The 21,213-nt window shown below is 42.3% G+C and overlaps 1 protein-coding gene across 12 annotated transcripts in view; it reads right to left on the reverse strand.

Annotated features, from left to right (window-relative positions):
• Positions 1-9,579: 9,579 nt before the first annotated feature.
• LOC120720858 (phosphatidylinositol-binding clathrin assembly protein-like) overlaps positions 9,580-21,213 on the reverse strand; it is a 37,895-nt gene continuing 26,261 nt past the window's right edge. For 4 of the 12 annotated variants that reach the window (XM_040010729.1, XM_040010711.1, XM_040010702.1 and 1 more), the window contains 7 exons: positions 20,798-20,899; positions 16,194-16,325; positions 15,437-15,467; positions 15,255-15,354; positions 11,797-11,856; positions 11,433-11,534; positions 9,580-10,716 (listed from right to left, as the gene is read on the reverse strand). In XM_040010729.1, the coding sequence (XP_039866663.1) occupies positions 10,702-10,716; positions 11,433-11,534; positions 11,797-11,856; positions 15,255-15,354; positions 15,437-15,467; positions 16,194-16,325; positions 20,798-20,899 (542 nt within the window). In that variant the 3' untranslated portion in view covers positions 9,580-10,701. The remainder of the gene's footprint in view (positions 10,717-11,432; positions 11,535-11,796; positions 11,857-15,254; positions 15,355-15,436; positions 15,468-16,193; positions 16,326-20,797; positions 20,900-21,213) is intronic. The other 8 variants (XM_040010752.1, XM_040010736.1, XM_040010761.1 and 5 more) reach the window with 4 other exon arrangements.

Below are 21,213 nucleotides of genomic sequence, written 5' to 3' on the forward strand. Positions count from 1 at the left end.
GGCCTATAATATTATGCATATATGCATCATTTCAACAGTTTTTATATGAGCAGAAAGTTTAAAATCTAACTTTGTTACATAGAAAAGGAGCTTTAATGCTCTTTTACTATGGTTTCATACATAATTCCACGTTCACACACTATGGGAGTCACAACATCAGTCTTAACTTTTGACTGGACATGCAATGGATGCATTAAAATGATATCTCAACCATTTAGAGTTATAGTTTCTGCTATTTCCTGAGTATGAAGTTAGGAAGAATCAACTCACCTCTTGCTGTAGAGCCCTGAGTGAAAGCTAAGCTACAAGCCCTGGGCTGATGTAGAAAGGTGGAGCTTCAGAGGACAGCTGAAGGAGGCGGCAGACAGATGATGGAGGTTCTGTCTGCACCACGTTTTACTCTGCAGAATATCACTTTTAGTCTCAGGAAGTCCGTCTCACTGAGAAACAACCTTGCATCAACATGTAGCGTGTAGAGTTTGTTACTGTCACACTTACAGCACAACTTCACCTCAAACAAACTGAGACTTTAATCAGTCAATAAATAAACCTCTGAGTTCAGAGGGACGATTTGTTCTCTTGATACTGAAGTCACCACAACAACCTCAAAAGCGTGACCATTTTATTGTGTCACGGAGGACAGCAGGTGGACCTACGTGCAGATTCAAACCTGGAAAACAGCGATAAGGATTCTCAAGCTTTATTGATAAACACAAGGATAAACAATGACTAGTGTGGTATCTGAGATACGATGGGACTGTGGACAGAGCGAGAGAGCGGTTAGGAAAAGAGCAGAGGAGAACTGAACACTGAATTCAGTGATACTGGATGGGTTTGCGTCTTACTTGGCAGGTGGAGTGATCTTCTTATGGCCTCTGACAGTGAACTCATCTCTGTGCTTGTCCTGCTAGACCTCAGTGCAGCATTCGATACTGTCGACCATAATATCCTATTAGAGCGATTAGAACATGCTGTAGGTATTACAGGTACTGTGCTGCAGTGGTTTGTATCATATCTATCTAATAGACTCCAGTTTGTGCATGTAAATGGAGAGTCCTCTTCACACACTGAGGTTAATTATGGAGTTCCACAGGGTTCAGTGCTAGGACCAATTCTGTTTACATTATACATGCTTCCCTTAGGCAGCATCATTAGAAGACATAGCATACATTTACACTGCTATGCAGATGACACCCAGCTCTATCTGTCCATGAAGCCAGATAACACACACCAATGAGTTAAACTGCAGGAATGTCTTAAAGACATAAAGACCTGGATGGCTGCTAACTTTCTGCTTCTTAATTCAGATCAAACTGAGGTTATTGTACTCGGCCCTGAAAAGCTTAGAAATATGGTATCTAAGCAGATTCTTACTCTGGATGGCATTACCTTGGCCTCCAGTAATGCTGTGAGGAACCTTGGAGTCATTTTTGACCAGGACATGTCCTTCAACGCACATATTAAACAAATATGTAAGACTGCTTTCTTCCATTTGTGCAACATCTCTAAAATTAGAAATATCCTGTCTCTTAGTGACGCTGAAAAACTAGTTCATGCATTTATTACTTCCAGGCTGGACGACTGTAATTCATTATTATCAGGATGTCCAAAAAACTCACTGAAAAGCCTTCAGCTAATCCAAAATGCTGCAGCAAGAGTCCTGACAGGGACTAGAAAGAGAGAGCAGATTTCTCCTGTTTTGGCTTCCTGTTAAATCCAGAATTCAAAATCCTGCTCCTCACGTACAAGGTCTTAAATAATCAGGCCCCATCTTATCTTAATGACCTTGTAGTACCATATCACCCTATTAGAGCGCTTCGCTCTCGCTCTGCAGGCTTACTTGTTGTTCCTAGAGTATTTAAAAGTAGAATGGGAGGCAGAGCCTTCAGTTTTCAGGCCCCTCTTCTGTGGAACCAGCTTCCAGTTTGGATTCGGGAGACAGACACTATCTCTACTTTCAAGATTAGGCTTCAAACTTTCCTTTTTGCTAAAGCATATAGTTAGGGCTGGACCAGGTGACCCTGAATCCTCCCTTAGTTATGCTGCAATAGACATAGGCTGCCGGGGATTCCCATGATGCATTGAGTTTTTCCTTTCCAGTCACCTTTCTCACTCACTATGTGTTAACAGACCTCTCTGCATTGAATCATATCTGTTATTAACCTCTGTCTCTCTTCCACAGCATGTCTTTATCCTGTCTTCCTTCTCTCACCCCAACCAATCACAGTAGATGGCCCCGCCCCTCCCTGAGCCTGGTTCTGTTGGAGGTTTCTTCCTGTTAAAAGGGAGTTTTTCCTTCCCACTGTCGCCAAAGTGCTTGCTCATAGGGGGTCATATGATTGTTGGGTTTTTCTCTGTATCTCTGAAGCGCCTTGAGGTGACTTTTGTTGTGATTTGGCGCTATATAAATAAAATTGAATTGAATTGAATTGAATTGGAGTGTGTGAGGCTCGGTGGGGAGAGGGAGTGGCTGGGTGGGCGTCCTGGAAGGTGGGTGTGTGGAGAGAGTCTGACCTGTTTTATCTGATCTACAGGAGCCGTAGGCAGGACGGCAGGCAGGGGGGGGGGGAGGAATGAATCCGGGAACAGAGCGAAGACTAATGGCAACCAGCGTCCAGAGAATGTGAGCTGGAGGCGAGTGGAGTGATGGTCCAGAGAGGTGATAGAGGCACAACACAGAGACCATAAACATGAAGCAAGAGTGGCCTGTGACTAACGTGAGCTCAGCTGATGAACTGGTGGAGAAGAGATGTTGACGCTGGGCTTAAATACTGCCTTACTGATTGTCTTGGATCCACCAGGTGAGATGAGCAGATGGACTGATGAGGGCTCTGCCCAGAGGTGGAGGAGCAGGGAAAACGTGGAAAAACACAGGACGCTCGCCTGGACTGGGTGGAACGTGGGGTGTATGCACGTGGATGAGGTAAGCTTCAGCTTGACAGCAGACGGACCGATGATGGTTTCAACTTCGTATCGTCTAATGTAGCGTGGATTCTGAATCCAGACATGACAGCAGCGGTGGAGGTGATGCTGGACCGAAGCAACGGCAAACTCCGGCACATCCACAGGAAACAGCGGAGGTTGGTAACCTACAGACACTTTGAAAGGGGAAAGACCGGCTGCAGATGAGGTGAGTGAATTCTGCGCATACTCAACCCATGGAAGGCATGTTGACCAGGGTGCCGGATTATGTTTGGCGATGCAGCGGAGAGTGGACTCTAGCTCCTGGTTGAGACTCTCCATCAGGCTGTTGGATTGAGGGTAGTAGCCTAAACTAGACTGGCCTTGGCCCTGAATGCTGAACAGAAAGCCATTCAGACTTGTGAGGTAAGCTGGGACCTCTGTCTGACACGATTTCTGCCAGAATGTTGTGAAGCCTGAAGACATGGTCTACCAGGAGTTTTGCATTTCGGATGCTGTAGGGAGTTTATACAGTGCAATGAAGTGGGCGGACTTGGAGAACCTGCCAATGATAGACAGGATAACAGACTTGCCAGAGCAAACAGACAGACCGGTGACAAAGTCTACGGCCATATGCAACCATGGCCTGGAGCAGACCTGAAGGTCATTGAGTTCTATTCTTTCTCCGTGCACAGGTGGTACATGGTGGTACCATGGTGACATACTCCCGGAGATCCTTCTCAAGGGTTTCTGTGATGGCTGCACTTACAGCCACACAGTGGTAATACCACCATGTTAGTGTAGAGGCTTATAAGTAACATTGCATTCACATGTCTTTCTTTAAATATAGGAATTTATTTACAGGACAATAAATAACTGGTTTTGGTTTAGAGTTAATTCACATAGCCACATAACGCTGCATTCTAAAATAAGTGCGCACATTTTAGTTTACACTGTTATGTATGATGAATTTTTTTGTTTTCTGAGTTACCGTAGTTGCAGCTGTTCCAGTCCCTTGATTAAGGAGCCAAGAGGTGGAAAAGGGGCGGAGCGAGCTTTAAAGGAAGACTGCAAATTGGTTCATGCCATAACTCCGGACCATGGGGGGGGGGGGGGGGGGGGGGGGTGATTGGAGTTCATTATGTTTGGTTTAGTTAGGTTTTGTGTGTTTTACCCTCTTTCCTGTTTTTGTGGGCTGATCAGCCACTATTTAAGTTTCCCCTTTGTCTCATTAAGGGAGGTCAGTTTGTTTGAGTTATCAGTTGTGGTGTCAACTTTGAGTAGAGTTTTGTTATTTTGTAGTGATGGGCAGATGAAGCTTCATGAAGCACTGAAGCTTTTCATCCAATTGGTTCACCCCAGTGCAAAACGTCTTGAAGCTTCATTTGCTCTAGTAGGACATCTACTGGATGTAAAAATATTAGTTGGCATGAATTTGAAGAGTGTGGCCGTTTGCACACAGCCTGTAAATGTCAACAACAAAAGGAGTGTGTAAAACATCTATATTGTATTGATGGCAGTATACTGTGTATATTTATACTGGCAGTATGGAAAATGATCATTTGGAAATGCTTAAAATGGAAATGATCATTTCCTGTGAGGTGAGGTGTGGTTGGGGTGTGGACAGTGGTTGTGCTTTTGTAACGTTGAGGTATGGACAGCTACACACTGAGGCTTTGAGCCTCAGTCCTGCCCACATTTCATTCTCTAAAAACTAAATTTTCACTGCTTTTATGACCTTTTTAGTGGGGAGAACATAGCTAGGATTTAATGGTTTAACAAATCTTTTGAATCCTTTGTCCTCCACAATGCTAAATGGCTGGGAGTCCTCAATCACCATGCTAACCAGGTCTTCATCTATTTGAGATTGTTCTCCTGAGGAAAGACAATAAAGACAAAGCACAAATATAAATATCACACACGTAACTTATAACAGCTGTATAATATTGTTATATCATTTAGTAACATTACTGCATGCTATATTATCATTGCATTTGATGGCTCACCTGGTCTTGCTCCACAATCGGTGTTCCCCTTATTCTCATGCAAAGCTCTGTAGTGCCTAAGCATGGATGAGGTGTTGTTGTTATAGCCCAGCTCCCTGGCACATAGCAAACACTTCACCTTGTACAAAAGTAAAGCTGCTTAACATAAATTGTATTGCACCATCAGTATTATGAAAATACATCTTCTGTAGAAATTTACATACCTTGTTGGGAGGAATAAAATCAAAATGTTCCCACACAGGGGAGGACATCCTCCTCTTCTTAGCTGGCTCCATTCTCTCCTGACTTTCTCTCCTCACTCTCATAAACCTCCAAACTGTCTCCAGACTCTCACTAACCACAACTCTCCATCAAACACCCACATTTTTGAACGAAGTCTGAGGGGTTTATATCGCTGTCATATCTCGCGGCAAAGTTCGAACCACTTCATGAACCAGTGACGTGGTACAGCCGGGCAGCGAGGCTTCGGACGTCATCATTTTCAGCTCCTCCCATAAATGAAGCAAGCCTCGATACGCGCATCGCGGAAACGCCCCCTCCATTACTCGACACAAGCTTCGAAGCCTCGATACAGAACGTCACATCACTATTATTTTGACCTCTTTTATGGGCCCAAGATTTTGATTCTTTTTGCATGAGTTAACCAATTATGTTTTTTGGGTTAAATAAAAAATCATTTTTTTTGGACTTTAACCTGTGCCTAAGTTTCCTTCACTGCTCGGTCCATCACAGTTTCCCACCAGAAATGCCAGTTAAGGAAATGGTCCTACCTCCCAGGGTGACAGGTGAACCTTGCAGCACCTCCATTTTCACCTCTATGCCCAACCAAACCCCACATCAGCCAAGCCTGCTACCAGCATCATTCTCACCTCCACGCATGCCATCACACATCCAACCCCTCAGAAGGGATTTATTGATTATTGTATTGTTATCATGAACCCAAATGCAGTGCAAGCTCTCTGAACTGAGAAGGCAGACAGCTCGTCCCCTGTCTGCCTCTCTGTGGTGCTGTGAAGCAACAAATCTCTTATTGCAGGTGTACATACTTCTCATTTCATCACCACGAACTCTTTCTGCATCTTTTGGCCAAATACCTTCTTTCATAGCTTCACTCAGATGGAGTCATGTGTGGCGGCAACCAGGTGAGGAGTACAAAGATGAGTGTGTCTTGCCAACAGTCAAACATGGTTTGGGGGTGTATGAGTGCTGCCGGGGAGCCACAGTTCATTGATGGAAGCATGAATGCCAACATGTGCTGTGACATACTGAAGCATCATATGACCTGGAAGAGCATTTAAACAGCAGTAACACTTTTCATTACAGCAGATTTCTTTTGAAAAGTCTGCAACTAAGTTTAAGGGCTTGATTCCTCCATTGTTACTGTTTTCAGTACCATGTGCCAAAACAGAACAGAGCAGCTAAACTGTGCCACAGAAGTCGATTATCTCGTTAACACTATTACATAATCACTTCTAATCCTTCAGCACTGGAGACTATACTATAATAATAATAATAATAATAATACTATTGATATTCATTTAGAGTCTCTGACTGATCCTTCATTTGATCCTTGATCTGCTAACTTCAATAATCACATCACTGTGCTTGTCGTGCAAGACCGCAGTGCAACATTTCATACTGCTGACAACAATATTTATTTATATAATATTTATATTATAATATGATTATACGGTAGGAATTAAATGTATTGCACTGCAGTGGTTTGAGTCAGATCTAATAGACTCTTCTTCACACAAAAAAGGTTAATTATGGAGTTCCACAGGGTTCCATACAAGGACCAATTCTGTTTACATTATATATATTTATATAAGGTAGTATCATTTGAAAAAATAGCACACATTTTTGTTGCTAAGCAGATGATGCTATACAGCTCTCAATGAAGCCAGATGACACACATAAAGACGGACCATATCGCTCCCATATTGGCTTCTCTTCATTGGTTCATTGTTAATTCCAGCATCAAATTTAAAATTCCTCCCACTATACACAAGGTACTAACAGGTGAATAATCAGGTCCCATCTTATCTTAAAGACCTCATATGAACCCAATACAAGACTTTGATCTTAGACTGCTGGTTTACTAGTAACTTCTAAGATATTTTAAAGTAGAATGGGAGGCAGAGCCTTCAGTTTTCATCTTCTAGGGCAGTGGTTCCCAAACTTTTTTTGCTGGGCCCCCCTTTGTTTTACAAGAAAAATAAGTGGTAATAAAATAAACTACTAACCCTTTTACGCTATGTCCGCACCTACACGGGTGTTTTTGAACACGCAGCTGTTTCGTCCACGTAAACAGTGTTTTGAATCACCGAAAACAGAGATTTTTTTAAAACTCCTTTTTTGCGTTTAACGTGTGGACGAGGAATACAGAGTTCATCACACAACGTCAAAGGTATGTGCCTTTTTTCACGTCACGCTGTGCGCCACGTTATTGTTTACATGAGATGAATTGCAGAATGACAGATAGAGACAAAATACTGTTAATCTGACTGTCTGCAGGTTTTACACGCAGTTACTGTCCCTCCATTTACAAAGGCAGAGGCGTCACGGTGTCATTATTTTACGTGTAGTTGTTTTTTTTCCTGTGTAATAATATTCAACATTGCTGTCAATACATTTTTCAAAAAATGCCTCTCTGTGCAAAATGGGTTTAAAAACATGAACAGCTGTTTGTCCGTGATTTAGACAGGGGGAACAAATCGTGTCAGGATCAGCCTGATGTTATTTGTATCCCGCTGTAACTTTACTGTATAAAGAGCAAACATCTCCAACATGTCAGGAGTAGTTAGTCATTACAACAAGTGTTTGTGAACTAAAGATCAAGAATGTGGGATCCTGTTTGTCCGTGATCTAAACAGCTCAGCGCTGCTCCCGACGCAGGGAAAACCAACCCTGCAGGGAGACCTACCTCAGCACCTGTGCAGGTGAAGCCAAAGGGAAGATTTGCTTCACCATATCTTCTAGTCTTTGTCTTAGAATGAAGTTGGTTTGGAAACATATTCAGCGATGCTTCATCTCCTGCTTTGCGTTTGTGTGGTGCCCCGTGTCCAAGCGTTTTGGGTCTTTTTCCCTTTTCATACCCCCCCCCCCCCCCCCCCCGCCTGCAATAGCTCTGTGCCCCCCCTAGGGGGCGGGCCTCACACTTTGGGACGCTCTGTTCTAGGGAACCAGTTCTCAGCTTGGTTTTGGGAGACAGACACGCTGTATACAATTGCTACCATTTAATTTAAGTGTTTTAAAATCATTGTTTCAATATAAGTGCATCAAAGTCAGCATTAGGTCAGAGGAGGGAATGCTGATTTTGGAGGTGGGTCATTTTTTGCAATTAAAGTCTAAATTGTGGATATTTAACCTTTTGTGAATAGTAAAAGGTAATAATCTGAGTGTTCTTCTTTACTAGTGCAAACTGATCTTGCAGGTTATTCTAGCACTTTAATTATAACATTTGCTAGAGACCTACTACTATCGAGGCCTCTAAAATCAACCCAGAAATTACAAGTGCCACGATCAGTAGGTGAGCTACGTTAACAAGTGGGACTGACAGGATTTGACCTGCAAGGTTACTCAGATTTTTACTTATTTTATCAGTGTTGGTACTGGGTGAATCCCTTCACCCACACCGGCTCCATTCGGACTGTGCATTCCCTACTGGGGAAGACCCACAGGATCCGAAATTAGGACCTTTGTTTTAAAATCAGAGAGCCAAACCAAACTTCCTGTATAGGAGTCTGGGCCCTACAGATTCTTGACCTAAAACGTCTTTAAACACGTGATTTTGCCTCAGAAATAAATCCTCTTTCACTGAAGATCATCGTCCGTCTAAAGAATGACTGGCACGCCCAATATATCAGGACACATTTTTTAAAGAACAGGGAAAATGAAGTAACCATCTTTGTAAGGCCTTTAGTCATATTAAGTTTATCATGAAAGTCAGTGTCTTACAAACACACATGGATCTTTCTGCTGCTGCAGCTCGACTCAGAGGAAGTGGCAGGAAAACAAAGAATCTTCTTATTACTAATGGAGCTGCTCTGCCAAGCAGGATGCAGCGTTCGAGGTCTGTGTGCTGAGATGCTGCACCTGTGCTTCAGCAGCAGAAGCCACCACAGTCATGAAGGGTGAACTCTGCACAAGCTCAGCTAATGCAAATTCTGACTGTCTCTTGCTCTCACACACGATATCCATCTCAGCTGCCATTAGGCAAGAATGAATATATATATATATATATATATATCTCAATTTGCCCTAAGGTCATTAAAACCCCATTACTATTACTCAAAAGAGACCACATTTACCTATAGACCCTATTAATTTATGTTCTCTGTAAAGGATCACAAATCATGAAAAACGTTCAAGTGAAAAACACTTCTTACTGTTATGATGCACCATGTGTTGATATACCACTAGTTAGTTTTTCGCAGTATTTGTTCATTTTAAGTCTGAATGTGCATGAATGTTGGATAGAAAGAGCTCGTGTGAATGAGGCGTTTTGTGTGAAGTGGTTTGAGTTCTCAGAGGAGACGAGCGCTGTATAAGAACCAGTTCCTGTCCAAACACATTCATGCAGCTCTGCAGCATCACTGCTGGACACAGTGAACGAACTGGAACATTAACGGCAGCTCAAAATGGGACAAAGACGACAGAGAAGCCGCACAAGTGTGGAAATGTGTACTTTATAATCTGAGTGACAAAGCTAATGCAGTCAGGTCATGTTTAAACAATCTTTCATACCTGCAACCACCCATCCTGTGACTGGCAGCATGACTTCTACATACACAGAGCACTGATCAACAGCTACTCTCCTATGTCTCTACCCACACCCACCCACACACACCCACCTGCCCCCACACAGACACACCTTTGACGTAAGAGTAAATGCCAAGCATCAAAAGCATAAATGAGCATTCAGTGCAACACTGTCCTGATGACTACATGCAGAATGATGGTCAAACACCAGATTCATAGAAACTGAGTCCAGTCGTTTGCTGGTACTAGTGAATTATTACGTTAACATTCATCTCAGTGTTTCTGAGCCACAGAACCAGAATACAAAGACTATTTAGTGCCCCAACATCAAACATCTCTTTATATTAACTTCTTTTGTTTTTTAAATAATCTCAATCACACAAAATCCAATCAAGAATAATTATGAACCTGAAGATGCTCCCTAACAGGAGGTCAGACAGCAGTTTTTGTTTTTAATGCAACTCAGTCTGTGGTAATTATAAATAAATACAAACAATACACAATGAATGTCTACTGCAAACAATAAATCATAACAGGAGTTTGCTTGTTTTGCTAATATGAGGATGCTTAAAGAGGTTAATCATAAACGATCATTGAAAGAAACGACTCTCCCAGCCTGGACAGGAGGAACGAAACAGACAAATCAAACAGCAGGAGGCGTGGTCACAAAGCAGCGTGATTTTCCCAGCAGATAAAGCAGTGACATCAAAAAGCTCTTCCTATGGAGGTTGAGTTTCTCTTAATCAAAGACAGTCAGGAAATGTCCGGTTTGCATGGTTTGAAATGGCAGCAAGCACGCTTTCTCTCCTTTTACGACTTGGATTTAATCAGAGAGGCACAACATCCTCTGTGAAACGTCCACAGCCACTGTGATCCTGTGTGAAGTCACTGAGCTCTTATTCAAGACGTCTTTTTCTGAGCCGTTTGTTCTCAGAGAGGCGAGTTCATTAGAAGCAAACAGGAAGTTTGCCTGAATAATCGACTCTGCTGTGAATCATCCTCAGATGTGAACGACGCCTCCTCTGGCTGGTTACATGAACTGCATCTGGAAGGACATGAAACAAGAATAGAGCAGAATTTAAGAAAACACCATCCAAACACAGCGATGTGAGTGCAGAAGGATTCACCTGCTTTTACTGGGGAACACTGTGGAAAGATTAACATGTAGGGTCCACTGTGGGAGTGGATTTTACACCTGTTCCTACCTGGACACAGGATTTAAGAAGATTTATGTTCAGATGGTGTAATGGAACAAAAAGCTTATATGTGTGTGTGTAAGCCATGCATTATAATCACATGACCAATGACTTAATGAAAATACAGCCATGCAGCATGCTCGGTGTCAGTCACTCTCACTGAAGTGTGATTCAGTCTGAGAAACATTCGTTGGGACAAACACAAATAACACATCGCAAAATTACCTGAAGACTTTTTCCCTTTTGTATGTTACTAACTGTCTGCAGGATTAGTAACACAAACTCTTGTGTGTTGACAATGTAGCCAAAGTTTAAAAAAATCTATTACAAACCAAATTTGCAGCTAAAGTACAAATAAACTCCAGCGCATGTAGCACACGTCTGTGCTTCCATCATGGTTTAAAGGAGACGTGGAAACTAGTCCAGCCAAGTGTGAAGTAATGACTGTTGACTACAACAACCCGCTCTGCTTAATCGACCTCTTGAACTTAGAGATAATAATTATAGTAACATTGTGGACACTGACGCAGACGAGTCGTATACTGTAGACGCAGATATTGGTTACCTGAGCACCAGGATTGGGCCCAAAGGGGTTGGGTGACCTCATCACAGGCTGAGTATACATCATAGTAGGCTGTGTGATCATCATGGAGCCCATTCGGGGAGGCTGATGGGGAAAAAGAGATGATAAGTATTAATTTACATAGCATTTATTCATTCATCCAGTCATCATGTAAATTAATCCGTCTCCAAAAATGACTCCGATAAACAAAGCCAGCTGTCCTCACATATTCTCAGATTTCTTCCTTCTAGGAAAAAGATAAAAGCACTAAAATCATCTTCAATAAATTCTCACCTCAGACTCCACAGTCATTACTGCTCACTGTGAAATGGGTCCCTGCCTTAAAGTGTGCGACCAGCAGACTTACCATTGCATATGCCAACATGCCCGCTGGTGTGGCTGCAGGGAAAGCCACAGCAGATGGTGCCTGCAGTAAGACACAAAGAGATGATCATTTCTCTATAACAAGGACATCAGCTAGCAGTGAAGTCCTCGTCCAGCACACACAGTCGCTCTGTCACGTGATACTGACCCGTCTCACATATATTACTGATGAAGTTGCCAAATATTTAAGGTAATTTAGGAATACTAGCTTATTACAAATCCATGCTGGAGCCTGAAGCACATAAAGCAGGACACAGCTGAGCTCAGTGCATGAACTCACCAGGCTGAGCTGCTATGTTTATTCTATTGAACAGCATGTTACGCTTTATTCTCAGAAACTAAAATGTTGTTGATTTTCTGTGTCACCACAAACATCACATCTTACAAATTTCACTGAAATATGATGAAGATGTTTTCAGGTGTGAGCATTTAAACATCCCAGACATTTCCCCTGGATTACCAGTATAGTGATGGACATGTTTAGTAATTGCGACTGTTTTGTGATGACTTTTACGTTTGATTTTTAAGATATATTTCAATAAAATTTAACCTCCTAAGACCCGAACTCTTCCTTGACATGCATTTTTAATTTCTCTGTGATATTTGGGCTGATTGTTTTTAGATTCATCAGGTCCCAAAGAACTACTCGATATTTTTTTTTTACCTAATTTTTGTTTCTAAGAAAAATCAGAGCCACATCTGAGGATATTCATTTAAAATTTTGATAGAACAGTAGCAGTATAACGTCCTTGTAAGTGGATATCAGGCTCTTGTAGAGCAAGATTGAGTATTTTGGTCTAAATAACCCAAAATGTGGTGTCCACATATGTGGACGCAGGTCCTAGGAGGTTAAAGTTAAAAATATACATTTAAGTTAATTATAGCTTATAATTAGGCTCTGGTGCTATGGACGTTTCAGTGTTTTTGTTTTGAGGTATGAACAGTGTCTGTGGGACAAACACTGAGACTAGTTAGGGGAAGAAAAAGAAGAAAACTAGAATTTGTACTTCCAGGAGAAATTGCAGTGGGATTGTTGCTCCCAGCGAACTCGGGACTGCAGCTTCTACATGAGTAGCTTGTTTGTGTGGAGTGGAAACAGGTCATAGTGGCAGAGTAAGAGAAATACATCTTACTTTGCTGGCGTCCATCGATTGGTTGAACAGTTCGTGACAAGCTAAATCATGAATGAACAGGTTTCATTGATTTGAGTCGTGTGTGCTGCTGTCGTGCTGTAACGGTAAATAGCCTGGGTGAGTCTCTAACAGTGTTGTGTTCATATCTTACAAACATTAGCAACGCTAATCTTTAAATCACTTTCTCCTGCTTCTTTTCATGTAACTCCAACTACACTGTGCAACAGTATTTTCATACATTTCTTTTAATAGCTTCTTTTTAAGTCAAGATTCCCAGAAACTTTCTGTATTTGGTTAAAAAAATGTTTGTTTTTCGTTGTATGTCACACGCAGGGACCACTTTGATGCCTCCTGTTGAAACTGGATGGATTAAAGATCAGCCCACACTTCACAACACGTCTGCACCTGTGACGGAGGACCCTGTGATGAGGACCCTGTGATGAGGACCCTGTGACGGAGGACCCTGTGACGGAGGACCCTGTGCAGCAGAACGCTCTGACTGTGAGCCATCAGGCTGGAGGTGGAGTGCAGGGAGAGTACTTCGTGCAGTTTGGGAATTACAGGATCATCTTTCCCGTGTCTTCTGCAGAACGATGTCATTTCTTCTCATAAAGCACCTTTCTACTCTACTCCAGCACTCGGAGCCCTTTCTACACCCTGTGTGTGTTTATAGTGGTTTATATCCAACATTCACACTCAGATTAACATACCAGGATCACGTCAGAGGCGAGTGTCTTGCCCAAGCATACTTCGGCATGCAGATGTCTGTGAGGGTTCTCAGTCATCGTAGTCTAAGGAGCTCAGAAAGAAAAGCGTCTGGACTTCTTTAAGTGGCTTGAGGATGTTTCATCCAAGAAGCTTCTTCAGTTCTAGGGTCAAATGGTGGAGAGTCCCCCTCGAGAGGGACAATGGACCCCCTATTGATCCTCCACCTAATCACATGAGCCGAGGTGTGAAACTGGGTGTGGGTCACAATCAGCCAGGGTTTCAGGTGAGCTCATTGTGAAACCTGGCCCCACCCTATCATGTGATTTCCTGAGGTCAGATGGCCCAGGATGTGAGTGGGCGTTAAGGCGTCTGGGGAGGATCTCAAAACTGGATTATAGATGGTAGACAGTGGTGTCGTAAGCCCCGCCCTCTGTTCAAAGGTGGTCGCTCACAGTGGACATAGATGCTTCTTTCACTCCTCTTTCAAACCAGCTGTCTTTTCTGTCCAACATGTGAACACTGGCATCCTCGAAGGAGTGACCTTTGACCTTTAGATGCAGCTGTACAGCTGAGTCTTGTCCCGTGGAGGTGGCTCTTCTGTGTTGTGCGTTTATGAAGTGGCAGTTTGGTCTCTCCAGTGTAGAGGTCTGAGCACTCCTTGCTGCACTGTACAGCTACACTACGTTGTTAAGTTTGTGTTTGGGATGAACCAGTGTGAGTCAGAGTGTTTGTCAGTGTGTGTGTGTCAGTGTGTGTGTGTGTGTGTGTCAGTGTGTGTGTGTGTCAGTGTGTGTGTGTGTGTGTGTGTGTGTGTCAGTGTGTGTGTGTGTGTGTGTCAGTGTGAGTCAGAGTGTGTGTGTGTCAGTGTGTCTGTGTGTGTCAGTGTGTGTGTGTGTGTGTGTGTGTGTGTGTGTGTGTGTGTGTGTGTGTGTCAGTGTGAGTCAGAGTGTGTGTGTGTCAGTGTGAGTCAGAGTGTGTGTGTGTCAGTGTGTCTGTGTGTGTCAGTGTGTGTCAGTGTGTGTCAGTGTGTGTCTGTGTGTGTCAGTGTGAGTCTGTGTGTGTGTCAGTGTGTGTATGTGTGTGTCAGTGTGAGTCTGTGTGTGTGTCAGTGTGAGTCTGTGTGTGTGTCAGTGTGTGTGTGTGTGTGTGTCAGTGTGAGTCTGAGTGTGTGTCAGTGTGAGTCTGAGTGTGTGTCAGTGTGAGTGTGTGTCAGTGTGTGTCAGTGTGAGTCTGAGTGTGTGTGTGTCAGTGTGAGTGTGAGACCATCACAATTTGATGAACAGCTAAATAGATTTTATTTGCCAACGATGTCACAACAACGAGCCTCCTGCTCAGTCAGCACTCAGTTTATTGGCTCCTTTCTTCCTGACATCAGTTGGTAAATACCAAGTTGTTACTCTCCAGCACATCCATCCATTTCCTTTCTTATGGCTCATTTCTACTGTAACCTCTTTAATGGTCTGTATTTGTATAGCGCTTTACTAGTCCCTAAGGACCCCAAAGCGCTTTACACTTCCAGTCACCCACCCATTCACACACACATTCACACACTTTATAACAAATATGCATGATGCTGGCTGAGCAGGAACAGCAGCCTCACCATGGTTGCAGGGTTCCAGGTGGTGGAAGGAGCTGTGTTGGGCAGCCAGTTGGTTCCACCAGTCAGCTTCTTCTCATCCGACTGATTCCAGTGAAGATCACTACAGAGATAAAGGAAACGCTCGTCAGGTTTATCGTGCATTACCAGGGAAGTTAAGTTCAACACGACTGAAGCGCACTTACTTCTTTGCTCTGCTGTTCCCAATTCCTAGATCTGAAGAAAACAGAAGTCAAATAATGAATGTATAGCATGAAACCATTTTATTCATCTATTTGGTTTTTAAATCGTTTTTATGGGGAAAAGCTGATGTTATAGTCTTCAAACCTTTACAATGACATACTTTAACTTTAAAAAGGGGGAAAGTACAGCCAAAAGGAAATGTAAGGAGTGAAAGTAGCAAAGACCTGGCTGCCTTAGATTTGACCCAGAGCTAAAGTTATCTGTGGTGTGCTACTTTTACAGCTGTGGTCTAAACTGACATCTTTTTAGGTATACTGTTACTACTACTATGGCTGCTGCCAATAACAACAGTGACACAAAAACTCTGTCAAAGTAAAAGCATTTGTTTTTCCTCACTAACAATTTGACAAGTTCAGAAAACATCCAGAGACAAACGTGTCCAACGCTGAAAATTCAGACTTCTGGAAAAGTCTCAGGAGCTAAATTAAGATCAGCTAAGACTGTAAATGTGAGCTTGAGCTGGGAACAGTGCGGAAGAACAAGTAGAGGAAACATAGCTAAAGCTATCTACAATGTATGTAAGGGGCATTTTTATTCATCCAGCATCATCCACAATGGTAGGACAACTTATATTAGAAAAAACATTTTTCACTCTTTATCTGGGTTGGATACATTGATCTTGTACAGCAATGTGTGTAATTTAACTATATTCTGAATTCTTGGGGGAAAACAAGCAGACGTAAAAGGAGAAAAACTTACTGCCAACAAGATTAGCGAGTGACGAATCCAGATCATCACATACCAGCTTGGGGTGGGGCTGCTGGCTGTTTAAAGTCATGCGCTGATGTGGTGAGGATGCCACTGTAGGTTTTAGGATGCCACCTAAAACATCTTAATCAAATTGGGGCAGGACAAAGGGAAAGGAAGGTAAGGGAGGGGTGACAGGTTGGGGGGCCAAGAACAGGTAACGATGACATAGTAAAGACACGAGGTGTACATACGCACACAAACAGAAAGAGAGAGGGCGCTGAGTCAGGATGAGGCAAGAAGCAGGGATCTTAAAAAAATGATGAAGACAGTGATAGAATAATGTGTGTTGATCCAACTCACCCAGACATGCAAAGCCCAGGACGGGTGTTTGACCCAGGACGGGGGAAAAGGAAGGATGGGGGTGATGGTGGAGGTTGTGAGATTGTGAGCACAACGAGGGTGAAAACGATTCAATGCATGTACAAACATTATTCTGACAAGTTAATGATGATAAACTGCTATAGCTGAGGCTTAGTGTGAAGTAGTTATTAACCTCAATCAAATGCCCGTCGCAGTGGCACACATTGTTCAATACTGGGACCAGTGCTTCTCATTAGTTACAATAATTACACTACACCACTGGTTAAAACGTAAATGTTGCTTTTCATTTGTGATATAAAACATAGACAGCACACACGCTAAAGGTAAACATGTTTACGACAGCAGCACATGACACAAAAGTAGACATTTGTGTCATATTTTTACCAAGTCCTGTCTGTGAAGTTGTCTTACTCTATTGTAATGAGCACAGTGAGCTCATTTCATGGTTAAAAATGTGATTCGCCCATTAAAGAAACCTGAAACTGATGTCGTGTTTAAACTGACACTGATCTAAAAAAATATTTCCACCAAAAACTTGATCACTTACTGATTCTACAACATTACCCACTACTGAGATTTTAGGACAATCTTAATTGCAAAGATCAGTTTCATTTTCCACAGAATACCCAGCAGGTAAGATAAGTACTGCAGACATCACCGATTTGCTAGATAAATATATTTCTAAAGGCACTATTGACATGAAATTCTCACCAGATGTTGGTAACAACCCGAAAGCTTCAAGACACATCCTGTAAAGAAGCTCGTCAAAGTATTGCTCAGGTGTGGTTTTCCACAAAAACAGGCTTCAAATCCTGACGGAACTCCGAACTTTAGTTCTTCCCATAGAATTTGAATTGGATTTAGATCAGGTGATTGGCTAAGCCATTCTAGTAGAAAAGTGCTCTAATAGGGTGATATGGTCCTACAAGGTCATTAAGATAAGATGGGGCCTGATTATTTAAGACCTTGTACGTGAGGAGCAGGATTTTGAATTCTGGATTTAACAGGAAGCCAAAACAGGAGAAATCTGCTCTCTCTTTCTAGTCCCTGTCAGGACTCTTGCTGCAGCATTTTGGATTAGCTGAAGGCTTTTCAGGGAGTTTTTAGGACATCCTGATAATAATGAATTACAGTAGTCCAGCCTGGAAGTAATAAATGCATGAACTAGTTTTTCAGCGTCACTCTGAGACAGGATATTTCTAATTTTAGAGATGTTGCACAAATGGAAGAAAGCAGTCTTACATATTTGTTTAATATGTGCATTGAAGGACATGTCCTGGTCAAAAATGACTCCAAGGTTCCTCACAACGTTACTGGAGGCCAAGGTAATGCCATCCAGAGTAAGAATCTGCTTAGATACCATATTTCTAAGCTTTTCAGGGCCGAGTACAATAACCTCAGTTTGATCTGAATTAAGAAGCAGAAAGTTAGCAGCCATCCAGGTCTTTATGTCTTTAAGACATTCCTGCAGTTTAACTTATTGGTGTGTGTTATCTGGCTTCATGGACAGATAGAGCTGGGTGTCATCTGCATAGCAGTGTAAATGTATGCTATGTCTTCTAATGATGCTGCCTAAGGGAAGCATGTATAATGTAAACAGAATTGGTCCTAGCACTGAACCCTGTGGAACTCCATAATTAACCTCAGTGTGTGAAGAGGACTCTCCATTTACATGCACAAACTGGAGTCTATTAGATAGATATGATACAAACCACTGCAGCACAGTACCTGTAATACCTACAGCATGTTCTAATCGCTCTAATAGGATATTATGGTCGACAGTATCGAACGCTGCACTGAGGTCTAGCAGGACAAGCACAGAGATGAGTCCACTGTCAGAGGCCATAAGAAGATCACTCCACCTGCCAAGTAAGACGCAAACCCATCCAGTATCACTGAATTCAGTGTTCAGTTCTCCTCTGCTCTTTTCCTAACCGCTCTCTCGCTCTGTCCACAGTCCCATCGTATCTCAGATACCACACTAGTCATTGTTTATCCTTGTGTTTATCAATAAAGCTTGAGAATCCTTATCGCTGTTTTCCAGGTTTGAATCTGCACGTAGGTCCACCTGCTGTCCTCCGTGACACAATAAAATGGTCACGCTTTTGAGGTTGTTGTGGTGACTTCAGTATCAAGAGAACAAATCGTCCCTCTGAACTCAGAGGTTTATTTATTGACTGATTAAAGTCTCAGTTTGTTTGAGGTGAAGTTGTGCTAATCGCTCTAATAGGATATTATGGTCGACAGTATCGAACGCTGCACTAAGGTCTAGCAGGACAAGCACAGAGATGAGTCCACTGTCAGAGGCCATAAGAAGATCATTTGTAACCTTCACTAAAGCCGTTTCTGTGCTGTGATGAGCTCTGAAACCTGACTGAAACTCTTCCAATAAGCCATTCCTCTGCAGATGATCTGTTAGCTGTTCGACAACTACTCTTTCAAGGATTTTTGATATGAAAGGAAGGTTGGAGATTGGCCTATAATTAGCTAAGACTGCTGGGTCTAGAGATGCTTTTTGAGTAAAGGTTTAACTGCAGCCAGCTTGAAGGCCTGTGGTACATAGCTGATTATTAGAGATAGGTTGATCATATTTAAGATTGAATAATTAATTAATGGCAGGACTTCTTTGAGCAGTTTTGTAGGAATGGAGTCTAAAAGGCACGTTGATGGCTTGGAGGAAGTAATTATTGAAGTTAACTCAGAAAGATCAATTAGAGAAAAAGAGTCTAACTTAACATCAATGGTACTAAGAGTAGCTGTAGATAATATTACATCTGTGGGATGATTATTGATAAGTTTTTCTCTAATGGTTGGTCTAATGGGGGGGAATTACCTCAAACATTTGACCCACAGCATGAATTTAATTTGCATGAATGTAATTTCTTTATTGCTGCTTAGCAATGATGATGACTCTGAAAATGGAGCCAAAAAGAAACCATTGACAACTGATAAGAAAATCAATAAGGAATCAAGTCGATAATGGACTTGGAATGGCCAAATTCTTATCATTTCCCAAAGAGTTTAATTTTGGTCTCATCTGACAAGATACTCTCCCAGTATTTCACAGACTTGTCTAAATGTTGTTCAGAAGACTTTAAATGCTTTCACATTTAAACGCATTTCAACATATTTTTTCTTCAGCGATGGAGTCTTGTGTGGTAAATGTGCATTTAGGCCACGGTGGTTGCGTACTTATTGTTGTCGTTGAAACAACTGTACCTGCTGATTCCAGGTAGTTCTGCAGCTCTTCACAACTGGTCCTTGGCTCTTGAACAACTGATAATTCTCTGTCTGAAATCCTGGTCGTGGCCGGTTTATGGTGAAATTATGTTCTTTCCACAGTGCTCACTGGATCCTTCAGTAGTTCCTCTGTAACCAATGCTATGGCTGTATTTTGTAACAATAAGGTTGCAAAGATCTTGAGAGCTCCCTGGTTTCCCCATCGAGGGGTATTCCATGTGTGACACCATGGTACAAAGAGACCTTTTTATACACCATCAGTTGGGACTGAGCAGCTGATGTAAATTTGCACTAAGTGGCAGGATTGTTTTCTAATTACTGATGGAGTTCCTCCATTTCTTTGTATCATTTCTCTTGATCTGTGTAGGTTCTCAGTCAGGTCATGGTATAACACAGAAGAGCCACCATGACAAGACTCAGCGGTACATCTGCACCATCTTTACGATACGATGCTCTTAGGGTGAGGCAAGGTCTCACAATGGTTTCAGCAGAAACCGATGCTAATAATGACTCACACCTTGGGTCTACGTGTCTATATGATGTTGCACATGATCAACAGTGGGTCAATAACTGTCTCGTTTCCCGATTCCCACTCTCTGCACCACGTGATTTAAAAACTGAAGAAGCTTCTTGGATGAGAGGGGAAACGTTTTCAAGAATCCTAAAATAGCCCAGTTGCATTTTTCCGAAGCTCCTTAGTAAGTTCTCGTTATTACCCATAAGCTCATTTTTGGACAGCTATGGTTTGATTTGTTTGCATGTGTGGATTGGTTGGATTGTTGTGACATCTAGTGAAAATTTCATGTCACTAGCAGCTTTAAAAATATATCTTAGAAAACTGGTGAGGTATTGAATACTTATTTATCCGCTGTATAAGACAAGGAAAATCGAAGTATTGCTGTGGTTGACTAGTACATCAACTACGTCATCGATCTATCTTCCTAATGTCTGCCACTAAATTTAGATGGCAGTTGTATCAATACAAAACTTACCTGTGGAATCCAAGTTGTTGGCATTAGTGTTGTTGCCAAACACTGAGTCAAATTCTGCATTGATGCCTCGCAGGTTCGGAGCTGGGGAGGCTGTAAACGCTGCTGAGGAAAAACACTAAATTCTATCAGAATTCAAACATTAATGATGAGTTCCAACGGGTGACGATCAACATATACATGCACAACTGTCTGCTGCATTTCACACTGACAGTTTAAAAGTACTAATACATTAATGTACATGTGCATGAACCATATGTTAATATCACGTTTGGGCTCACAGCGGACTCTCACCCTGCTCTGTCACATGTGCTCTGAATCCGTTTTTCCACACTTCATTATACTTGCTGTTACTGTGCTATTTATAGTATTTCACTGGAGTGGCTCTACTTGTCATCACAGGCCAGATTAAAGCCCCA

The sequence above is a fragment of the Simochromis diagramma genome, unplaced genomic scaffold (assembly GCF_900408965.1).
Source record: "Simochromis diagramma unplaced genomic scaffold, fSimDia1.1 OVJJ01000123.1, whole genome shotgun sequence".
Lineage (NCBI taxonomy): Eukaryota > Metazoa > Chordata > Actinopteri > Cichliformes > Cichlidae > Simochromis > Simochromis diagramma.